Source organism: Peromyscus maniculatus, chromosome 2, assembly GCF_049852395.1.
Source record: "Peromyscus maniculatus bairdii isolate BWxNUB_F1_BW_parent chromosome 2, HU_Pman_BW_mat_3.1, whole genome shotgun sequence".
Taxonomy (NCBI): Eukaryota; Metazoa; Chordata; class Mammalia; order Rodentia; family Cricetidae; genus Peromyscus; species Peromyscus maniculatus.
The window spans coordinates 147458095-147481631 of NC_134853.1; the positions used below are offsets into that span (position 1 = coordinate 147458095).

A 23537-nucleotide genomic window follows, 5' to 3' on the forward strand; every position below is an offset into this window, starting at 1 on the left:
CAATTTGTTTTCTAAGAGTGCTTTTACCCAGTTACACTCCCACAGGCAATTTCACAGGGCTCAAACCGAGCCTCTGGAGTCATTAACTGTCAAATGCCAAACTACAACTTCCCTCCCGCTCTGGGCTTCCTTCTCGTTTTTTTCCCCGCCCACTCCACACACCAGCCGAAAGCCGCACGCGCTCTCGGCCACACTCTTCCCAGGCTGGCCCGCCTCTTCCTCGCTCGCTCAATATTCTGCCCAATCAGAAACAGGGCCCCTCAGCCTCGTCTTACGATTGGTACAAGTGAGCATCCGTCAGGCTCGGGGGCGGGCGTAGAGGGCTGACGGACGCGGCGAGCGGCCAGTACGAGCCCGGAGTAGTTGCGCTCTGGCCTGGAAGCGCCGGACCCACCGGTGAGGTGTGTTGGCGGCTGGCGGAGTGAGGCTTTGGCAGACATGGCACCCAGCGCGCTGGCTCCCGAACCGGAGAGTCGGAAGGGCATCCGGGCCGTGTTGCTGGGACCGCCCGGGGCTGGCAAGGGGACCCAGGTGAGTGTCCGTTCCACACTCGGCGGCGAATCCCGCGGAGCTGCAAGGTCAGGGCGGTCGGAGAGCCGGAAGCTCCTTTCCCGCTCCGGAGCAGGGCGCTGAGCCCCTGGCCTGCAGAGACCCTCGCGGAGTCTCTGGCGGTGGACCGCCGTCTAGGGGAGGGTCCCGGTCGGAGGTAGGAGGTGGCTGAGGTTGGGGTTCTTGGGGGGAACCCAGGCTAAGGGCTCGTGTTAGGGGACCCAGGGGCTCATAGCTGGGAATCGTGAATGGTGGGGTGATCCCCCCGGACTGAAGTTCCGACCACAGGCCAGAGCGGGAGAAGGCTTTGTGGCCAAGACGCCCTCCGAGTTGGGAGTGGATTGCCCTGAGTCAGGGGGTGACTTCCATACACAAGGGGGTAGAAGTTCTTATTTGTAATGATTAATTACCAGGGGGTAAGGAAGTCTCTCCAACACGTGGGGCAGAGTGGGAGCTGGCGTGTGTTGGCGCTGATTGATGGAGGCGTGCTGCCAAGAGTGGGGCTTGACCTGTATGAGGCACCAGCGTTGGGGGGGGATGGGAGAAAACGCTTCCAGTTCGCCCGAAAGCGGGAGGTGGATGTGCTGATCGGGTGTATAAACCGCGGGAGCCATGCGGCTTGTGAGTGGCACAAGGAGCGATCCAGGGACACTAACATCCGGGGCCGCCAACAGGTAGGAAAACAGGCCCAGAGATCCAGTGGCTTTCCAGAGTCAGTGAAATCGGCCTCATGAAGCCGTGTGCCTCCAGAGGATTGGAGTCGCCTTCTGCCCCACTGCAGGGCCTCACTTGGCTTCTGGGCCATAGGTCAGGGTTGGGATTTATGATCTCACTTAAGATTTGGAAGCTCATATGTTGGGTTATTGATGTCACTTTCTTGCCCAGTGTTTGACATCACCCACACACTTCTCACCCCTACCTCCCTGCCAGACCCCAGGCCTTGGGACCTTGCTGATCATTAACTGATAGAGAAATCTCTCAAGGCAGGGTTGTCAGGCAGACGGGCACTGCTCTGTCCTCAGTCTTGCTAGCACTACTGAGTTTATTGTTATTTTTTTTTTTTTTGTGATATATATTTTTTATTTTACAATACCATTCAGTTCTACATATCAGCCATGGGTTCCCCTATTCTCCCCCCTCCCACGCCCTCCCCTTACCCCCAGCCCACCCTCCATTCCCACCTCCTCCAGGACAAGTCCTCCCCCGAGGACTGTGATCGACTTGGTAGACTCAGTCCAGGGAGGTCCAGTCCCTTCCTCCCAGACTGAGCCAAGTGTCCCTGCATAAGTTCCTGGTTTCAAACAGCCAACTCATGGAATGAGCACAGGACTTGGTCCCACTGCCTAGATGCCTCCCAAACTGATCAAGCCAATCAACTGTCTCACCTATTCAGAGGGCCTGATCCAGCTGGGAGCCCCTCAGTCTTTGGTTCATAGTTCATGTGTTTCCATTCATTTGGCTATTTTTTTTCAATAATTGAGTAAAACTGAAATTTATTATATGCCACAGTCGTCCTAGGGACCTCCATGCTATATATATAGCCTCTATGGTTCTATGGGTTGTGGTCTGATTGTTCATTTTATATCTAGAATCCACCAATGAGTGAGTACATACCATAACTGTCTTTCTGGGTTTGGGTTACCTCACTCAGGATGATTTTTTCTAGTTCCATCCATTTGCCTGCAAATTTCATGCTTTCATTGTTTTTCTCTGCTGAGTAGTACTCCATTGTGTATATGTACCACATTTTTTTCATCCATTCTTCCGTTGATGGGCATCTAGGTTGTTTCCAGGTTCTGGCTATTACAAATAGTGCTGCTATGAACATAGCTGAGCATGTATCTTTATGGTATGTATCAGCATTCTTTGGGTATATGCCCAAGAGTGGGATGGCTGGGTCTTGAGGTAGTTCGATTCCTAATTTTCTGAGAAACCGCCATACTGATTTCCATAGTGGTTGTACAAGTTTACATTCCCACCAACAGTGGAGGAGTGTTCCCTTTGCTCCACATCCTCTCCAACATTGGTTGTCATTGGTGTTTTTGATCTTAGCCATTCTAACAGGTGTAAGGTGGTATCTCAGAGTTGTTTTGATTTGCATTTCTCTGATGATTAAGGATGTTGAGCATTTCTTTAAATGTCTTTCAGCCATTTGTAGTTCTTGTTTTGTGAATTCTCTGTTTAGCTCTTTAGCCCATTTTTTAATTGGACTGTTCAGTGCTTTGATGTCTAGTTTCTTGAGTTCTTTATATATTGTGGAGATCAATCCTCTGTCAGATGTGGGGTTGGTGAAGATCTTTTCCCAATCTGTTGGGTGTCTTTTTGTCTTATTGACTGTGTCTTTTGCCCTGCAAAAGCTTCTCAGTTTTGAGAGGTCCCATTTATTAATGGTTGTGCTCAGGGTCTGTGCTGTCGGTGTTTTATTTAGGAAATGGTCTCCAGTGCCAATGCGTTCAAGAGTGCTTCCTATCTTCTTTTCTATTAAGTTTAGTGTAACTGGATTTATGTTTAGGTCTTTGATCCACTTGGACTTGAGTTTTGTGCATGGTGACAGATATGGATCTATTTGTAATCTTTTACATATTGACATCCAGTTATGCCAGCACCATTTGTTGAAGATACTTTCTTTGTTCCATTGTATAGTTTTGGCTCCTTTGTCAAAAACCAGGTGTTCATATATGCATGGATTAATGTCAGGGTCTTCAATTCGATTCCATTGGTCCGTATGTCGGTTTTTATACCAGTACCAAGCTGTTTTTATTACTATAGCTCTATAGTAGAGTTTGAGGTCCGGGATGGTGATTTATTGTTATTTTTTAAAGATAACCATGCATGCCATGGTGCACATGTGGGGGACCAAGGACAACTGGTTGGAGTAGTTTTCTCCTTCTACCAAGTGGAGCCGCTCAGCCATGTCACCTGTCCTATTTGCCAAGTTCTAAAAGTTTTGGCCAGCAGATCATCATCTTACTCATTGTTGGGACCCCTGGAACACCCAACACATCACCTGACACTTGATGGAGTTGCTGGAGATGGATGAGGTGCACAGATTAATGAGGATGACGAGGAGAAAGGAGGTCTGGAAGGCTTAGTTCCTTTCCTCTGACTTGACCTCACTTCTGGGCTGTAGGCCACAAAGGACCACTGTACCTCCCCTCTCTGTAAACTTGCGGGTTCTTTTTTTGAGGTTCCATCACTACCTTGTCCTCTGTGATGTTGACATCTCTTCACAGTTATCAGGTAGTCTGCAGTCTAAGTGTGTTTCATCTTGGATGTGGACAGCTTCTACTGTGAGTTACTGAGAATGGACAGGATCGCTCATATGTGACTTTTTTTTAAGGTTTATATTGAAGTTGAATTGTTTCAGTAGTGAAATGGACGACTCATCCATTGCCAAGTCAGGGCCTTAATTTATAGTCTAGCAAGCTGTGTAACTTCTTGGTTCCAGTGTTCTCACCTGGAGAATGAAAAGCTTACAAGGATATTGGAAGCTTATAGTCTGTGTGTTGGGAGCTGGTATGGTGCAAACACATATACAGTGAACGGTGACTCCTCAGTAGCATATCTTTCTGCACCCAACTCTGATGTATTCGGGTTTGGGAGGACATTACACCAATAAGCTCGTTGGAGTAGGTACAAGGATGGTGTGAGTTGGCCCAAGAAGGCTTTGTGAAGTGATTTGATGTTTGGCTTGAAAGCTGAGAGTGGTCATGGCGCTCCCCTTTAATCCCAGCACTCAGGAGGCAGAGCCAGATGGGTCTCTGTGAGTTCGAGGCCAGCCTGGTCTACAGAGTGAGTTCCAGGACAGCCAGGACTACACAGAGAAACCCTGCCTTGAAAAATGGAAAAAAAAGAAAGAAAGAAAGAAAAGCAGAAAGACACTTGAGTGGCAGCGGATACCTGTCTATACTCCCAGAGACTAAGGCAGGAGGCTGAGTAGGAGGTAAGTAGACTTAGGCCAAGTCTGAAGACAGCCTGGCTACAGAGTGAGACCCTGTGTCCAAAAACAAGGAACTGGGACTTCAGAAAATACACAGCAGTCACTTAACCTCCATCAGCCTCCCTTTCCATAGTGGGAGCCATAAAAATATTGGTGGTTGTAGCTTTATAGTGTTGAACAAAAGTTCACACAAAGACTGCAGAGTGGCGGCCAGGAGGAGCATTCAGCCTGCAGACACACCCCACACACCCAAACTTTTTATTTAACTTTAAATACACATAAGGGTGCAGGTGAAAGCCTGTAATTTCAGCTACTGAGAGGCTGAAACAGGAGGTTCACGAGTTCAGGTCCTGTCTGGGCTAAGAATGAGATCATCAGCCTAGGTATCTTCCTAAGACCTTGCCTGGGAATAACAGGGCTGGGAATGGGTTTGCTGGTAGTTCATTTACCTAGCTTTTGTAAGGTCTGCGTTCACTCCTCAGTACCAAAGGAGCAAGAGTGGTGTGATGAACCCCAGTAACCACCAGCTGATGGGGGCCATTGCCTCCCCATCCACTCTCCCTGCAGGTTAAGATAAAGCAGCTCTAGGCACCATGACATCTTTGTATTTTAGTATCTGTAAAACAAATTTAAAAAATACGTAAGTACAGTATCCCCTAAAAATTGAACAGATTTCAATAGTTAATGTTCAAATTTCTATTAGTCTCATACATATAATTTTAAGTTGTTCTGGGTTTTTTTTTTTTTTTCAGTCTTTAAGAAAAGATGATTCAGCATGTGTGTGAGGGTGCATACATGCATGAGTGCCCATCTGGAGGTCAGAGGACAGCTTTCAGAGTCGTTTCTCTCCTCCCACATGGGGCCCTGGATTGAACTCAAGTCATCAGGCTTGGCAGCCTTTCCCTGCTGGGCCATCTTGCTTGCCCCGTTCCTCTCTTTTATGCCATAGCTTTGTGGAAGAACTAGCTTGTCCCGAGAACATTGTCCCTTTTCTAGGAGTTTTCAATTAATATTCCTTTGGTGTGTTTCACATCATCCTCTCTTCCATTTCCTGCAGACATTTAGTTTGCTACATCCCTTTTATCAGATTGTGTTTCTTGGCCCGGCTACCCAGGTGCTGCCTTGTTCTGTCCTTCATTCGGACACATCGGATATTGTTGGTCTCTGGGGGGTTTGGAGCAGTTGTTATCGGTTGCCTAAGTCTAGTAATTAATTATGAGTGCTAAAACAGTAGCATTCGGATACTCCTTTCTCGTCCCTTAGCTGAAATATTCTTCTCTTCTCCCTGGATCCCCTCCCTCTTGTTTTTTTGAGACAGGGTCTCAGCAGGTAGCCCAGGCTGGCCTGAAACTCAACAGCGCTCCTAAGTGTGAGATTCCAAGTGAGCACCACAGCTGGTGCTTAACTTGTATGTCTGTAGAGAAAACTTTCCATCCCATCTTTGCTTACCCAGTGATGTGGTTTATAAAGCCCATTTAAATGCTTGGTTTGTTCCTTTTTTTTTTTTTTTTTTTTTTTTGTCAGCTTTCTAAGTAATGGGTTGGCTATGGAATGTTTTCATTTGTGAAATTTAAAACACAAGAAATTACAGCTCATTTTTCTGGTGAAAATCAGAAGATCTGGCAGCAGTCGGCCTCCGTCCCAGTATGGCAGGAGTGTATTTTGCTCCAGATGATCCCTTCATGGACACTCCTGCTCCTCCGCCCCAATTCCCTTCACTGCATAGACTGCCTGGTCCCTATGAGCAGCCGACTGCACTCCTGACCTGGTCATGCCTAGGGTGTGCTCAGTGACGTGTTTTCTTCCCGCCACTTCCTCTTGTACCTGTATACTTCCATATTACATGATTTATGTTGGTATCACTAAGTAAATTTCCTGCAACAATTTCTGGACTGGGAGATGAGTCAGTGGGCACCCCTTTTTTTTTTTTTTTTTTTTTTTGGCAGGATCTCTCGCTGGCCTGGTACTCATCACGTAGGTTAGACTAGTTAGCCAGTGAGTACACCTAGCTTTTTTTAAACATGGTTTCTGGAGATAGAGCTTGGTTTATTGTGCTTACAGAGCAAGTACTTTTCCAGCAGGGGAGTGCCTTAGACAGGACTTGAGCCTGTCCATATTCTTCACAGTCTACGGGATCTCCCCCAGGACCAGCAGGGAGCGAAGGCATACTGGTGTGTGTTCTTCCTGCAGCTGTAGAGTCCCCTGGAAAGGAGTGTGAGCGCCCGCCATTGCGGGGTAACAGTTGAACACTTGAGTTCTTGGCACAGCACTTGGGTGTTTTGACCCTGGCTTCTAGATTTGTCCGCTCATTAGCTTTAATAAACAGGGAGTAGATTGGTAGAAAGCTCTGTTCCCTGGGGGTGTGTCCACAGTGTGGCTGGCTTTCCCTTGTCATCGATCACTGACGTTGGTTTTTCCTTCTCACTGGGTTCCATTTCCCTGTGAAGTGATTTCTTCACCTTAGTGGAATCAGTCTGTGAATCACAAACCAGAATTTCCTGCATCGAGCCCCATCGATTCTTGTTTTGTGCCCAAGAGAACACCCAATGAACTAGTTTAAACAGGGATCCCAGCTACTTATCTTCTAAAACAACTCAACAGAAAGCTGAGCACCTGACAATTTGAACCAATATTGGAGTTTCCAGACCTTTTTCCACTTAAAGTCCACCAGACTCTGAGCGTGCGCGTTTGTTTGATGTCACTGTGGGAAAAGCTAAACGTGTGTGGTGATAGGGGACCTTGTGTGTGCCCTACCACTGAGCTGTGTCTATTTCAGCAGTCGGTGAGCTTTGGGATCTATGTCTCCTATTCCTCGGTTTCCTTGGCTCCAGGGTTCCTGGAAGAGGCACAAGCGAATATTTCCTTTCCGTCTGAATAAACAGAACTAGGGCAGAGGTTGCTGTAACAGCTATTGCTCACTGAGGATCTGTCTGCTGCACTTTGTATATGCCAGCCTGTTCTGTGTAGAATCCTTATGGGCTCAGTGATACGGTATTACTACCCTCCATTTACTTAGAGATTTCAAACCTAGAGAGGAGAAGTAACTCCTCAAGCCATATAGGTAGGGATTGAGGTACTGGGGGATTTGACTTGAGCTCACACTCTTAGCCAAAAGATCATATTGAGCCAGCAGGAGCAGACACCTGTCTGTAATCCCAGCCCCTCGGAATGCAGGGGATCAGGATCATGAGGCCAGCCTGAGCTACGTAGTAAAACCCTGTTACAAAACAAACCAGAACACCTCCCAGAACTGATCTGCAGGTGATTACTATAGAAATGCTCTGCCTGCATATCTCCTCACAGCCACTTCTGAGTGGATCGTGTTCTTCATGGTAAACTGACGTGGAAACTGCTCTGGGTCTGTGAGGTGACCGATTTAGCCAAGATACTGCAGTGAGTCAGCCTTGCCTGTCCCAGCTGCCAGGCCTAGTAGTCACAGCATACCACAGCACACCACAACATACCACAGCACACCACAGCATACCACATTCACCCAGTGGTAGAGACTCTGCACATTGTGTGCCGGGCCTTGGTCTGTCTTCTTTATAAAAATGAGCTCATCGGGGGCTGGAGAGATGGCTCAGAGGTTAAGAACACTGACTGCTCTTCCAGAGGTCCTGAGTTCAATTCCCAGCAACCACATGGTGGCTCATAACCATCTGTAATGAGATCTGGTGCCCTCTACTGGCCTGCAGGCATACATGCAAGCAGAACACTATATATAATAAATAAATAAATCTTTAAAAAAATCTTTTAAAAAAATGCACTTATCTAAGTGTCACAGCAGCTATGTGAAGTATTGCATGGCTGCCATGTTTCTTCTCAGTTATAACAGGGATCGTGAGCTTGTGTTTTGGTGATGTAGTTAGTTGGAATAGCTAGTATTTATTTATTTTATTTTATTTTTTGGTTTTTCGAGACAGGGTTTCTCTGTGTAGCTTTGCACCTTTCCTGGAACTCACTTGGTAGCCCAGGCTGGCCTCGAACTCACAGAGATCCGCCTGCCTCTGCCTCTCGAGTGTTGGGATTAAAGGCGTGCACCACCAACGCCCGGCCAGATTTTTTTTTTGGGGGGGGGGGCGGATAGCTAGTATTTATGATAGCTTCCTGAGTGCTAAGTGTATTCCAAGTACTTTACATGCAATATCATGTAATCATAGAATTCTTACAGCAACCCTATAATTGCTTTACATTAGAATATAAGGTAAGATGCTTTTATTTCTGTTACAAAACAAGGAAGTGGGCATTTGACTAAGTTCACACATCCAGTAAGTGCCAGGAAAGGTCCATACCAGGGCCTATAGTGTTAACTCTTTGTGGTTTCTGTCTTTGGCTCCATAGGCACCCAAATTGGCTGAAAACTACTGTGTCTGCCATTTGGCCACTGGGGACATGCTGAGAGCCATGGTGGCTTCGGGTTCAGAGCTGGGGAAGAAGCTGAAGGCTACGATGGACGCTGGAAAACTGGTAGGTTTGCTCATGCCTGTGAGTGCTGCTCTTCCGAGTCCAGAGTGGCGGGTCCCAGGCGAATGTGGCTGCGTGGTTTTGACTTCATTAAACATTTGCTTCCTTATTCATCGTAGACACTCTTGAAATCTTCACCAGCCAGTGCAGACACAGAACATTTCCCCCGTCATAGTCTTCTGAGGTAGTCCTGTGTGGAGATATTTCTAATGGACTGGCAGGTAATAGGAGCTTTGAGCAGAGCACATTATTTGGGTTACTTTGGATATATTATTATTTGTTCACAATTTATTTATATAATTTTATTTTGTGTGCATGGACAAGTACTTTTCTCATAAAACCATCTTGCCAGCCCTGTTCATGGTATTATTTTTTCTTTAAATTAAAATAGAACTGGAGAGGTGGCTCAGTAGTTAAGAGCACTTACTGCTCTTTCAAGGGACCTAGGTTCGATTGCCAACACCCACATGGCAACTTACAACTGTTTGTAAATCCAGTTCCCTGAGATCCAGCACCCTCTTCTGGCCTCAGCAGGCACCAGGCATGCACATGGTGCACAGACATACATGCAGACAAAACAGGCATAAACATGAAATAATACATTTTTTAAATTTAAGGGTGTGTGTGGGTGTGTGTGTACCAGCCAGACACATATAGACCTTTAATCCATCACTGAGAAGCAAGCAAGTGGGTCTCTGAATTTGAGTTTCAGGTCAGCCAGGGCTGTACAAGGAGACTTCTCAAAACAAAGAAAGAAACAGTGTGTGTGTGTGTGTGTGTGTGTGTGTGTGTGTGTGTGTGTGTGTGTGTGTGTGTGTGTGTGTGTGTTATCTCTCCCCCCAATTCCCTTTTCTTCCTCCAGCTCCCCCCGCCATGTATTCACAGAATTCTTGAAGATACTTTGTAATACTTTTTGTAATTCACCTAAACTAAATATAACAAAATGAAAGTGCTGTTCCTGGGACAAGACTCTAAGATGTATGCAAAAGAAGATTTAGGAGACCACAGAAATGTTTTTAAAGCTCTTTTGTGGCTCACTGCTCTGTATTTCTTATATTTTTGGTTGTGAACCTAGCTTTTATGGCTGAGCTGTCTCCCAGCCCAGGGCTCTGTATTTCTAACAAGGGAGTCACTTGGTCGTTGTGGAAAAGTAATCCTATGTAATAAGGCAGTTGGTTTGATCTGACAGGCACAGTGAATTAACTGAGTCTTTGCTTAGGGCCAGATCTTGCTTCTGCCACTTATTCTAGACCCTGACTTCAGTAATACTTTGAAAAGTCATTTTCTTCTTGAACACAGTAGGCAAGTGAGCCACATTGCAGTTTCTCCGATCCTTTGTTTTGTTCTTGTTTTTAACTTCTAAACTCTACTTTTAACAGTGTGTGCATTCGCCCGCTGCAGCATTCCTGTGGAGGTCAGGGGACAACTTTTGGAAATCAGCTCTCTTCTTCTACCTTGTGGGGCCTGAGTTCAGGCTCAGGTTGTCAGGCTTTGGTGGCAAGCGCTGCCACCCACTGAGCCATCCAGTCACCCCTGGTTTTGTTTTTGAAGCAAGATTTGGCATGTTTACCTGGTCGGCCTGGCACTCCCATGTGTCCCAGGCTGGCCTCTCAGGCGTTGAGATTGTAGGCGTGGACCACCACACCTGGTTTCTCTGGTCCCTTCTGTCTCTGTTTGTTGCTTGGCTGAAATCTGAACTTTGTTTTTATCCCCAAGTCTCCTCGGGTTAGGCCTGGAGATACTAAAGCAGTATTGAGTGGTACCACAACCTGTCTGCCCACACGTTGCTTTCTGGCTTTCCCTTTATGTCGGTGAGGTCATGAATCAAGCCGGAAAGATAGATGTTTTGGACTTTGGGTTTGGGCAGAAAATTCTCTGTGAGATCAAATTGGAATGTGGCAATGCGATTGCTTATCTCCAAGCCTTCGATCAGTTGCAGAGTTTATACTTTGTCTCTAAGTTCATAGCTGGCTCTGAAGATGAAAGCTTTGGCTGCCAACATTGGCAGCTTAGACTGTAATACAGGTGGGAATTTTTCTCTTTAAAGGCCCTAGGGAAAAGATAGTTTAATGCTATGAGAGATTTTTGGTGTGATTTTTCTGGAGAGGCCTGGACTACATTGTATTGGCTTTTCAGTTCCTTGTTTCTGATACAATATTGCCAATTCAGTGCAATTCTTTTTCATGTCTTAGACAGCCCAGATAAATAATCAAGTCAACATATCAGTCATGATATTGTTAGTCTATGAACTTGTGAATCAGGGATAGTTGGTACATCCCTACATTCTAGTCAAACTACTATTCTCTCCTGGTTCCCGGGTAATGTCTCTGCCATGTACCTCATCATCTTGAAGACAGCTTGTTGCTGATAAGCTGTTATGTGATAGTTAACCAGCTCCTGACAGAAGATGCCCCCCTAGGACCTAAGACATGGAGCTGTCCTGCTGGAGCAACAGGTTATGGGTTCCTCTTTCCTTGCCCAGTTTATTGAAACACATTAGAGTTTCAAGGGGAGGGACACAGCTGGCCACTAGAGAATTATGGAAGTGAGTTTTGCAGATGGAGTCTGTACTGGTCAGCTTTGCATCACTGTGATAAATACCTAAGAGGAACCAGCTAAAGAAGGAGATACTGTTTTAGCTCTGTTGCAGTCCAAGGTTGCTGGGTGCTGGTATTTCTGAGCCTGTATTGAACTCTTGTGGTAGGTGTGTGTTAGAGCAAAGCTCCGCACCTGATAGAGGTGGAGAGAGAATGAACAGGAGTGCATGCTCACTCAGGTAAAGTGGCTAAGCAGGTAAAGAAAGTGTCTGCTCGTGTCTGATGACCTATGCAGTGCGAGCCCAAGTAAAGGTAGGTGAGGAGTGGTGGCTCCAGGTCACATGGTGTGTGTGCCCTCCTCCTCCCCAGCATATGTACATAGTAAAATAAAGTTTAAAAACACGGTGTTGGAGGTCAGGCCTTCAATACATGAGCTTGGGGGGGGGGGTGTACATTTAAGATCCAGACCATCATGGAGGCACTCCACGTTTACTCTGCTTTTGCTACTGTAGAGTCAAGCTGACTGGCTGTTTAGAAACCACGTCATATACAATACATACATACATACACACATACACACATACATACATACATACATACATACACACATACACACACACATACATACATACATACATACATACACACACATACATACACACACACACACACACACACACACACACACACACACACACACACACACACACTGAGCTTGTGTTTGGGGTGTATCACCTAGCTGACAGACTTGAACCCCAGACTCTCTTCTTGCAGGTGAGTGATGAAATGGTTGTGGAGCTCATTGAGAAGAATTTGGAGAGTCCTTCCTGCAAAAATGGCTTTCTTCTGGATGGCTTCCCTCGGACTGTGAGACAGGCTGAAATGGTGGGTACTGTGTGTGTGGCTGTCGCACGAAGACGATGCTGGCCCCTTACATTAGTTACTCTGAAGGAGATGGGGCTGATTGAGCTTAGGTGGGTCCCACGCTCTTTTGCAGCTTGATAACCTCATGGAGAAGAGGAAAGAGAAGCTTGATTCAGTGATTGAGTTCAGCATTCCAGACTCCCTGCTGATCCGGAGGATCACTGGAAGGTACGCCTCCCCAAAGGTCCCTTCCTGCTTCCTCAGAGCTCTGTGGAGCAGAAGCTTGGTGTCGTTTCAAGGTGTTCCCATCTTGTAGATCAGTGTCCGCTGATGTGGTGACGTGAGTGGGGGCAGAGAGATAAGAGCGAGGGACTCAGACGACATCCCTGTCTAGGCATGTGGCTTTTTGGTCTTATTATTGTTTAATGTTATGTTTTTAATGGACGCTTTGTGAATTTCATACAATACATTTTGATCATATATAATCTCATTCCTCCCAGATTCACCGTCTATCTTAGAAACCTTTTCCCCCTTTTAATAATGAGATAAACACCATGTACAATTTGTGTTGCTTGTGTATTTATGGATATGCGGCCATCCGCTGGAGCGGGGCTCAGCCTACCAGGGGCCATACCCTTAAGGAAGCTGACTTTCATAGCTCTCAGTCAGAGTGGGGGTTCCGTGCGCCCCTCCTGCTCCATGCTAGGAGGTTGACTGGTTGATCTTGTGTGGCTCTTGTGCTGTGAGTTCAGGAGTACAGTGCCCAGAAAATACTGTTTTGTTCTGTCTTCTCCGACCTGTAGGTTTACAGATGGTTGTGAGCTACCATGTGGGTGCTGGGAATTGAACTCTTGGTCCTCTTGAACAGCGACCAGTGATCTTAACCACTGAGCCATCTCTCCAGCCCTCCTCTCCCCTTTTCTTTGTGTTTTGGTTTTTTTGGGGGTCCTCTGGAAGAGCATCCTGTGCTCTTGACTGCTGGGCCATCTCTTCACCACCACCACCTTTTTTTTTTTTAAATGAAGGAAATTTTGGTTCATAGTACAGCTTGTTTTTCTTATTTATTTCTCTGAAATAGTGTCAAACATAGAAATGCTTCTGAGCAAGTTTGTTGAGAAATCCTCACTGCTTCAGGCCATGGTTTCTCTCTATTCCATTCATTTGGATTAAATTTAGTAAAGGCCCACTTTGAGATATAGATTTTTGGTGGCCAGGGAACTTGAACTTGGTCCTGTTCAGGGTCTCAGTCCTATGGTCCTTATTCTGTGGCCAAGCACAGATGTTCTTGATGACCTGACCAATGTGAACCCTGGGGCTTTTCAAAGCCCACCCCACATACCTGTTCAGAGCCTAGACTGGGGACCTCATGAGGACAAATTGTAAAAGCCCCTTGAGGGAACCCATTAATAGCAGGCTGAGTGCACCAGTGAAGGCCGGTAAAGGAACCTGGTGTACTGAATTGCCTGTAAGGAATGCAGCTTTTCATGTCTTGGTCATTTTAATGACCCTCTGGAAGGTAGTCAGCCTTGGACATTCGTGATCACAGTTTGGATTGTTGTGTGGTACTTCACAGTATTCCATAAATCACTCTTTATTAGTCCCTTCTTGGCATACAACTGTTTCTTCTAGTTAATGCTGCCACTGTTAAAGGGATGTGTAAATTTTACATTTAATTAGGAAGAAAATGTCTTGTTTTATTAAAGTATTACTTAGATTTCCTAATGAGGTTGAACATTTTTTTGTGTTTCTATAATCATACCTTTAAGGAGAAAGCAGATATGAATAGATAACAGTGTGAGACGTGTTATCCTGTAAGGGGTAAATTCAAATCCACTTTACATTAATTTTCTGTGGGAGCCCATTTTTAGGTTCCTCATGGCTTTACCCAGCAGGTCCGCATAGAGGATGATTAGGACCACGGGCCTGAGTGCAGGTGTTTGAGATGGTCTGCACTTGGCTGTGCTGGGAGGAGGTGGGGCAGTCTTTTGCTCCACTCTCCTTGACGTTTCTATAAATACCCTGGGGCAGAGCCAGTCGGGGTTCCTTGGAATAGGTTCCAGGCCCTCTCTAGGCTATCCTTTATTTTCTATCTGTTTATCTCCACAATCTAAATCCTTCTATCTACTATTTCCTGCTGCTCACACTCAAGAAAACTCTGGGGAGCTCTGGGGTTGGTGGGTAAATGCCTTGCAATTTTCCTTTGAAATTTACGGGGTTTTTTTTATGTTTCCATCTATTTCATAGGCTTCTCCACAACAGAGGCTTGTGTTTCTTTATAGTCCCTTTGGATATGAAGTAGACAAAATTGACGTAGACCAAGCAGCAGTGGCGTTGATAGTAAGGGACATCCCTAGGCTTGGCATCCTTGAGGTGCAGAGTAGGCAGTAACAGAGCCAGTGACACTGGAGGTCTTTAGCTTGATGAGGTCAGCATCCTGGGTACCTGCTTCTACATCAAACCATACCCCAGGGCTGAAGACCATGGCAAGCTCTGGAAGAATAGCACTGTGACGTCTGCTTCTGATCTCAAAAGAGTCGTGTCTGAAATTTGGGTGGTTCTGACCATTTGGTGCTGTAGGAAAAAAAGAACCTGGGAGGTATGCCAACAGCGTGGAGTTGACTGAGGATAATGTCAGCGGCGCTTTCCCAGAAGGGAGTGGAAGCAGGAAGGAGCATTGGTTGAGGAAGGGCTCGGGCTGGTGCCTGTGGTAGACTAGCTGACCCACGGTAGGAGCCTTGCTTTGGAAGCTGCAGGGGCAAAATGAGTGAAGTTGGGAAGAAAGGATGGATTCCAGTGGAGATCTGCAGCGCCAAGAAGCGTGGGCTTGACAGTTTAGGAGTCATCTCAGGAGCTGGCGCCACTGGGTATTGGTGGAAAAGCCGCATTCTAAAAACATTACCTTGGTGCTGACTGTAAATTCGTGGGGGGAGGGAGGGGATAAGGACCCTATCTGGGAGCCTGCTCATGTTCACATGAATGATGGAGACTTCTGACCAGCTAGGGAGCAGGGTGAGACTCTGAGAACAAGCTGCAGGATGACTGTGGAGGGAGAACTGGAGACCTGATCCCTTAGTTCAGCAATGATGTGGTTAGTGTGGCTCCTCCTTAGACCCATGCCTCATGGATATGCCAGACGAGGGAGGAGGTTGTCCAAGTTTACTCAGCAGGTGTGGGTAGGACTAGTACCTCAAGCGTGCTTTCTGCCTCCTACTCTGCCTTGCTGATGGGTGGAAGAGCATAAGGCAGGAACTGGAGACTTAAGGATCTTACCATAACAGTCTGTTGTTGTTGTTGTTGTTTTTCAAGACAGGGTTTCTCTGTGTAGCTTTGCGCCTGTCCTGGATCTCACTCCGTAGCCCAGGCTGTCCTCAAACTCACTGAGATCCGCCTGGCTCTGCCTCCTGAGTGCTGGGATTAAAGGCGTGTACCGCCACTGCCCGGCACCATAACAGTCTTGAACTTAGCTATGACCTCAGTTCTATTGACTGTCACTTGATTTGTTCGTGATGGTTTGATTTCTCATTTGTCGTGTTTGCTGTTGGCACTCTGGTGTAGTGGCAACTCTTACCAGTTGGCTCCAGTAACACTGCCCCAAGGCCGGTAGCAACTCCCTTTTGTGGATGAAGAAACAAGGGTCTAAAGCTGTGGGTCTCAACCCTTTGAGGGTCAAACAACCCTTTCACAGGGATGGGTCACCTAAGACCATCAGAAAATACAGATATTTACAGTACGATTCCTAACAGTAGCAAAATTAAAATTATGAAGTAGCAACAAATAATTTCATGGCTGGGGTCACCACAACACGAGAAACTGTATTAAAGGGTCGCAGCATTAGGAAGGCTGAGACCCCCTGCTCTGAAGTGTCGTGCTACAGGTTGCAGTGATGTAGAAGCCCATCCCTGATCACTGCCCACCAGGCCCAGTGGCTCAGGGGGCTGTTTTGGTTGTCTGGTTCCACCTGTCCTGAGAACTTGGAGACTGGGCTTTCTTTCATTTGCCTTTGATTTTCTTCAGGGGTTTATGCCTTGTGTTCTTAAAAAGAATGTTTCTAGATGGTGAAAGAGTAGCATTATTGTGTGTGATTAGAGAGCTGAGGGAATCTGGGTGCTTTGGAGTGGCAGCCTGGGACATGGAGAGGAGAGAGAGAGGTGTTATTTGTTGCCGCCTGGCTGTTAGCTGCCCCGTTCTCCAGAAGTTAAAGAAATGCCGATGTCATTGGTTTGTACTTAGTCCTTTCCAGGGGTGCTGAGGCTGAGCCAGTGGCCAGTGCTCTCCCTCTCCACGGGCCTCCTACTGGATACTGTTTCTGTTTTCAGGGCTCAAATAATGGAGGAGACAACTTCACCATAAGTAGGTGCTGTCACAAGCCTACTCACCCTCCACTGTGACTGATTTTCTGTGCTGCGACCTTGGCCTTGCTGTTAGTTAGCACTTTACCGCCTTCGACAGTGGAAATGAGTCTTCCTGTCTTCCCCCAAATACACTGTGATTAAAATGCAGTATCACATCTTGTGGATAGCACTTCTACCGATAGTATAAATAGAATCTCTCATATGACAGGCAAAATAGGATTTCCCCAACCCTGAGCCACTGGAAAGGCCTAGAAGAGTCCTTGCTCCCACAGGAGGGACAGCACACCAAAAGCCAAGGGGTGTTGGAAGCTCTGACTGGACAGACTTTCAGGGGAGACAAGTTATCAGTTCAACAGAGGGGAAAATTAAGAAAGTACGGTTGCCAGGTGTGGTGGTGGTGCCTGCCTTTAATCCCTGCTCTCAGGAGACAGAGGTTGGTGGGTCGCCCTGAGTTTGAGGCCAGCCTGGTCTACATAACAAGTTACAGGACAGCCAGGGCTACATAGAGAGGCCTTGTCTCAAAAACCAGACAAACAAAAAACACCCACCCAGTAGTAACAAAAAAGGAAGCACACAACTCAAGCCAGCACTGGCCTCTGTGCAGAGTGTGGCCTGCCCCTCTTGTTGAATTTCCAGGTTCCTCTTTGTGTAGCCATCCCCACTCCGGAACACAGGCTTGTTGTCTTGTAGGGGTCGGCACATCTGCAGCCACCAGCTATGTTCACAGTGCCTGCTCTTGAGCTCACTGTTTGTTTGTTTTGTGCACCACCACTGCCCAGCTGTTTAATTCTTTTTTTCTTAAGATTTTTTTTTTTTCATTTTTAATAATGTGTCTGTGTGTGGGTATGTGCACATAAGTGCAGGTGGCCACAGGTGAGATGTCTTGATTCCAGGAGCTGGAGAGTCACAGGTAGTTGTGAGCTGCTGTGTGGGGGGTGTTCTTTAAACTCAGGTCCTAACTGCTGACCCATCTCTCCTGCCTTGTGTACACTGTGTTTATTTACGGTGTGTGTTGGGTATGTACATGTGTGCTACAGCTCACAGGCAGAGACCACAAGAGTCAGTTCTCGGCCAGGCGGTGGTGGTGCAGGCCTTTAATCCCAGCACTCGGGAGGCAGAGGCAGGCGGATCTCTGTGAGTTCAAGGCCAGCCTGGTCTACAGAGTGAGATCTAGGGCAGGAACTAAAACTACACAGAGAAACCCTGTCTCGAAAAACAAACAACAAAAAGTCAGTTCTCTCTAGCATGTGGATCCCAGGGATTGAACTTAGGTCATCAGGCTTGGTGGAAAGTGCTGATAAGCCCGCCCTTCCACCTGCTTTTGCTTTTATTTTACTTTGACGTTTGTTTGTTTGTTTGTTTGTTTGTTTTGGGTGTTTTGGTTTTTTGGGGGGGGTTGGTTGGCTGGTTGGTTTTTTGAGACAGGGTTTCTCTTTGTAATTTTGCGCCTTTCCTGTAACTCGCTTTGGAGACCAGGCTGGCCTCGAACTCACAGAGATCCGCCTGCCTGCCTCCCGAGTGCTGGGATTAAAGGCATGTGCCACCACCGCCCGGCGGTTTTTGTTTTTTGGAGACAGGATCTTAACTATGTAGCCCAGGCTAGCCTTGAACTATGGGAGTCAATCCTCCCACCTCAGCTTCCCCGAGTCCTAGGATCACACGTATGAGCCACCACACCCAACTTCTTTGTTTGAGATGGAGCCTGACTATGTTGCCTAAACTGTTCTCAAAATCCTGAGCCAAAATAACCGGTTCCTCCACCTTAGCTTCCCTGGTAGCTGAGACACAGGCATGCACTACAGTGTCCATCTTCATGACTGGCTTAATATGTCCTTTCTCTTAATGGCTTGGGCATGGCCTAGCCTGCTTACGCTGTCATTTATCTGTGTGGTCACAGAGGTGTGCATCATCGTCTGCATATCCATAACATGCTTTTATTGTTTGCTTTATAACCAAATTAGGTTAGGAAGCAGCAGAGGCAGGCACATGCTTGTGATCTAAGACATTTGGGGGTTGGTGCGGAAGTAGCTTAAGCTCTAGTCCAGTGTAGGCCGCATACCAAGACCTGTCTTTAAAAACACAAAAAGCAGAAAAGACAGACCAGGGTTCATTTCTGTCTTCTGTTCCCCCACACTCTGGACAAACCTTGTGAGCACTGTCGTGTCGCAGCTCTTGCTTTCTGCTGAGTGCTGCTTGTAGCAGAGGTCGTGACCCCTCACTTGGTAAGATCTGGTTTTAACTAGGAACTTCTTTAGGAAATAGGTATGACTAGATTGGATAGCTGTGTGTACTGACCATCGGGGTCCTCCTCAGGCCGGACTAGGTAGTTCTGCCAGCAGCTCTCCTTATGCGTGCCTATTACCATAGATAGGCAGGGGGGTAATGGCCTTAGTTATTTTCCTAAACAAGAGGTAGCAATGGCTGGTCCTCTGCTAGAGAGCCGGTTATTTTCCGAGGTGTGAGGTGCTTGCTGGGTTCTCTGCTGACTAAACTCTTCCATTTCTGCTTGTCATTCCAAAGTCCCCTGAGTGCAGAGGTATTTCCAGGCAGCCTGACTCACAGTCATTTGCTGTCTTGCAGGCTGATTCACCCCAAGAGTGGCCGGTCCTACCACGAGGAGTTCAACCCTCCAAAGGAGCCCATGAAAGATGATGTATGTAAACTCAGGACAGGAAGGGTCTTGTTTGGGGTTTTGCTTGTTCCCTCCTTCCATCGCTTAACCAGAAAAATATATCACAGTCTTGTCAATGAGATGGCTGGTAACAGATCTGGACAGTGTCTCCAGGTGGCTTTATGCTTGTCCTCTGTCACAGCAGCCCCTTCTTGGCACCATGGCTATCTAAGCAGTTGTCCAGGTGGGAGAATGTTGCCAGGAGGTGGCACTGAACAGAACTTTGCTGACTGCTGTGCTCTTGGGATACCCAGTGACTGCTGCCCTGGGGTCTCATCCGTGGTCCCAGTTTTCGCGGTCTGCTGTAGAACACATAGACAACAGTGGAAAATTTCCTGGGCTTCCCTTTGTCATAGGAGACAAGTGCAGGCCATCCAGGGTCGGTAAATACAGCCGCGGTTCAGAAAGTTGACGGTTGTACCAGAATCCTTCCTCACTTCACTTGCCGCTTTTACGGTGTTAGTGGGTGATGCTCACTAACTAGTTATGCTAAATACTTAAGCAGCTAAGACTGCAGTTCTAATGCAGCTGATTGGGATGTACTCTCCTGGTCCCTGGGCCTCCCTCTCCTTCCAGCTCTAGAAGGGCTTGTGTTAGAAGTTGAACAGCCTGAGCACAGAACAACTAGCAAAAAGCATTGCTATTTCTGGAGTCTCCTGCCTTGAACAGGTTGTGGGATCAGCCAGCATCCTGGCAGAGTGGACGCTTCTCGTGACAGTCCGACCGTTCATACCTTTCCATTCCCAGATCACTGGAGAGCCCCTGATCCGCAGGTCAGACGACAATGAGAAGGCCTTGAAGATCCGCCTAGAGGCCTACCACACTCAGACCACCCCGCTCGTGGAGTACTACAGGAAACGGGGCATTCACTGTGCCATCGATGCGTGCCAGACCCCTGACGTCGTGTTTGCCAGCATCCTGGCGGCCTTCTCCAAAGCCACATGTAAAGACTTGGTTATGTTTATTTGATGTTGGGCTCTCAACGGAATTTCCTTCTTCTTTCTGTCCTGTTAAAGGCTGGGTGGGCGTGGCAAGGGAGGCAGGACACCTCCTCCTTCAGGCAGCAGGGGATCTGATGTACTGATTAAAAAGCACTTACTTGGTGTATCTCATGTATGTGCAGCGCTCATCTGTGTGTGTTTGGTATGAGTGTGTGCTCACTCCTACATTCTGTATCTCTTTTGGGCTCTGTTGTTTTAGCAGCTGTTTACTTTTCTTACCCATACTTTTTATCATTTCTAAAAATTAGCACACAAGGTATTAGATATCATTATGGCCTTTTTTTCTTTTTTTCCTTTTGAGATGGTCTCTGTATCTCCAGCTGTCCTGGAACTCACTATATTGGCCAAGCTGGCAAAAACCTCAGAGATCTGCCTGTCTCTGCCTCCTGAGTGCTGGGATTAAAGGCATACACCACTGTGCCCAGCTTCATTATAACATTTTTTAACAAAATGTGTTTTAGTAGATTTTGTTCCCCCTCTTGCCCTATAACCCCCTTCCTGTGCTGTAAACCACCCCACCCCCGCCCCATGCACACACATAAAATCTCCCTTAGCCACACTCTTAATTCTGTTTTTTTTTTTGCCAAAATGAACTGTTGAGTATTTATCTCCCAGGCATCCCAGGTATAAAGCCTCGTAAGTACTTACCCATAACAAACAGCTGGTTCCAAGTCTAAAGTCACATGAAGTCAGTCAGTGTCACAGCTCCTGATACACATTCTCAACAGGAAACAAAAGCCATGAGTCAGTGGATACACAGGGATCAGTAATCTTTTCCTCCTTAGATGGAATTTTGAAGACAAACTGTGGATTCCAGCAATTAATAGGATAGGACATCCACACGGAAGAGCAGGCAAATTTTTGTGACCCCCATCACAGAGCTATAAAGTTGAGACCTCCTGGGACTTCAGTTAAACAATGAGTTGTTGTCAAAGAATTAAGGTTGGTAGCGGGTCCTTTGGGATTCAGATGTCTTTGAAAGTTAGGACCAGGTACCTGAGAGAGGCCCAATCTAGTTCCCCAGAGACAGACCCAGTGAGGAAGGTTTGTTTTTGATTGCGTGCTTCCAGGGATGAACCAATGATTGAGGATAGTCTCTTTTTGGATTCATTCTCATCAAAAATTTATTCAAACACAATATATAAATCCCAAATCAGATGTGTCCCTTCTAAATGTAACCCTGTACTCCATATTCCATGATGGGTAACCAAGGCTCCCCAAGAAAAGATTGCTCAAAAACAAGACCATGCGTGACCAAAACAAGCTTTTATTTGTAACCTTAGCTCCCACTATTATGAATGTCCTATGGTCTGTGCTGTGCCTTTGGTCTGGGGATGATTTGTAACAGATAAAATAGGAGGCTGCTGTGACAAGACCTCAAAGCCTTTGGACTCTGGAACAGCCATTAGAAATACTTACATGACCAGTAAATATTGGCGCCTGCCTCGGCATAACCTGATGGCTCCAGGGTCCTCAGTCCACATGGGAACTCCATGGTATGTGGCCATCTTGCTTCTCTTTTGGCCTCCAAGCGTCTGCTGCTGCTGCTGCTGCTGCCCTGCCTTGTTTCCTTGGCTTTAACTTCTGTCTGCTCTTAACAGAAGCCCAGTCTGGCTTTGTGTGTTTCTGGAAAGCACATGACTGCTGGGAATGGGTGAAGGAGAGGAGTGAAACCAAAACCAGCAGCTGGGCCTGCAGGAGGATGAGATCTTTCTCAGAGTGAGGGGGTCTCATGCGTCTGACAGTTGACTCTCCCTGACTGGGAGTAGCTGAAGGCACTTGCTTCTAAATACAGGCCCCTGAGAGGTTGCTAATTGAGTGTGAGTGATCTGTGCACAGACATCTGCCTCCTGTCCACACACACATACACACATACACACATACACACACACACACACACACACACACACACACACACACACACACACACTTGGATTCATGTGTGCACATACACAAATGGCTGTTAACATTTGGGCTTCAGGTAAGAGCTGGAAACCATAAGGATACAGATGCTCATTGGTGGTGGCTGGGATTGTATTTTTGCTTTGTTTAATTGCAGAGTTATTACCTCATCGGGCATGCGAGCTTTCACCTGGCAGAGAAGTGTCCAGTGTTTAATGCGATTGGTTGCATGCCAGCCTTCCCTGATATTTACTTGGTTTTTTTAAAATCCATTTTGTTCTTTCTTGTTTCCTCTCTGTTTCAGCCTAGTAAAAGAAGGCCAGGCGAGACTACACCCTGCTCATCTCCCCGCCGCGTGATCCCTGCTCTTAGGTGCTGGGCAGAAGGGAAAGGGGTGGTCACAGGAAGGAAGGATGGTGAGGGAGGTGGTGAGGGGCTCAAGACGAGCATTTGGAACGTGGCAGTGTTGTAATTAGAAAGATTTTTCTTTAAACGCATAGGTGGGAATTTGTAAAGTATAAGCAAAGGAAAAGATTAATTTTTTTAAAAAACTGTGATTGGAGGGCATCGGTGCAAATGAGGAGCTAAGGTATTATTTTTTAAGCAATCGAGCTTTCATTTACTCTGGACCACAAAGCTAATGCTCTTAAGAGACCTCAGCTTCTATGTAAGAAGCTCATGGATCGATCACCAAGCCAAGAATCCAGCCATCAGACTAGGCCTGTGTGTCCTGTGCGCAGGAGGAGCTGAGGGCTGCTGCCAGTGGTTTCCCTTTCCGGAAAGTTAAAGACTCATCTGCACGTATGGAGGAGATGGGGATGTGATCTCATGGGGGTGGTTCAGCGAATCGTTTTTACTGGAATTGTGGGGAGCAAGGGGAGATAGAGCCCACACTTCTTAACCTCTTACAGTCACCTGCTCCAGCAGTAAAGCCTTCAGCGGCCACTCAGTACACAGCGTTGCCTTTGTTCATCCACGGGACCCTTTTCAGTTAGTGAATGAGGGCTAGGGACGTAGTCCAGTGGCACGTGGGCCTAGCATTACAGGGCCCTGGGTTCAGTCCTCAGCAGTGAAGGGGAAACAAAAGTTAAAATGTCTTAAGCTAAATCATCCAAAGATTGTCCTTCTCCTCCTCAAATCCTGTGGCTGGGATCACCCGACAACACTGTGATGTATTTTCCAATGAGGTGCCTTCATAACTGACCAAATGCTGCCGTGTTTGGCCCCTGAGTCAATAAAGTATGTTGAAAATTTGTA

General features: G+C 46.9%; 1 protein-coding gene across 5 annotated transcripts; it reads left to right on the top strand.

Annotated features, from left to right (window-relative positions):
- The first annotated feature begins 316 nt into the window (after positions 1-316).
- On the top strand, positions 317-23537 carry Ak2 (adenylate kinase 2). Of its 5 annotated transcripts, none has more exons than XM_006995704.4 (7): positions 317-531; positions 8831-8956; positions 12265-12375; positions 12488-12582; positions 19287-19359; positions 20125-20320; positions 22585-23537. In XM_006995704.4, the coding sequence occupies exons 1-7, from the start codon at positions 439-441 to the stop codon at positions 22587-22589; spliced, it is 699 nt and encodes a 232-aa protein (XP_006995766.1). In that variant the 5' UTR covers positions 317-438; the 3' UTR covers positions 22590-23537. The 5 variants fall into 5 exon arrangements, with proteins under 5 accessions (XP_006995766.1, XP_042127856.1, XP_006995765.1 ...); XM_042271921.2 differs by lacking the exon at positions 317-531 and adding an exon at positions 1086-1223; XM_006995703.3 differs by lacking the exon at positions 22585-23537 and having other exon boundaries at positions 346-531; positions 20125-20493.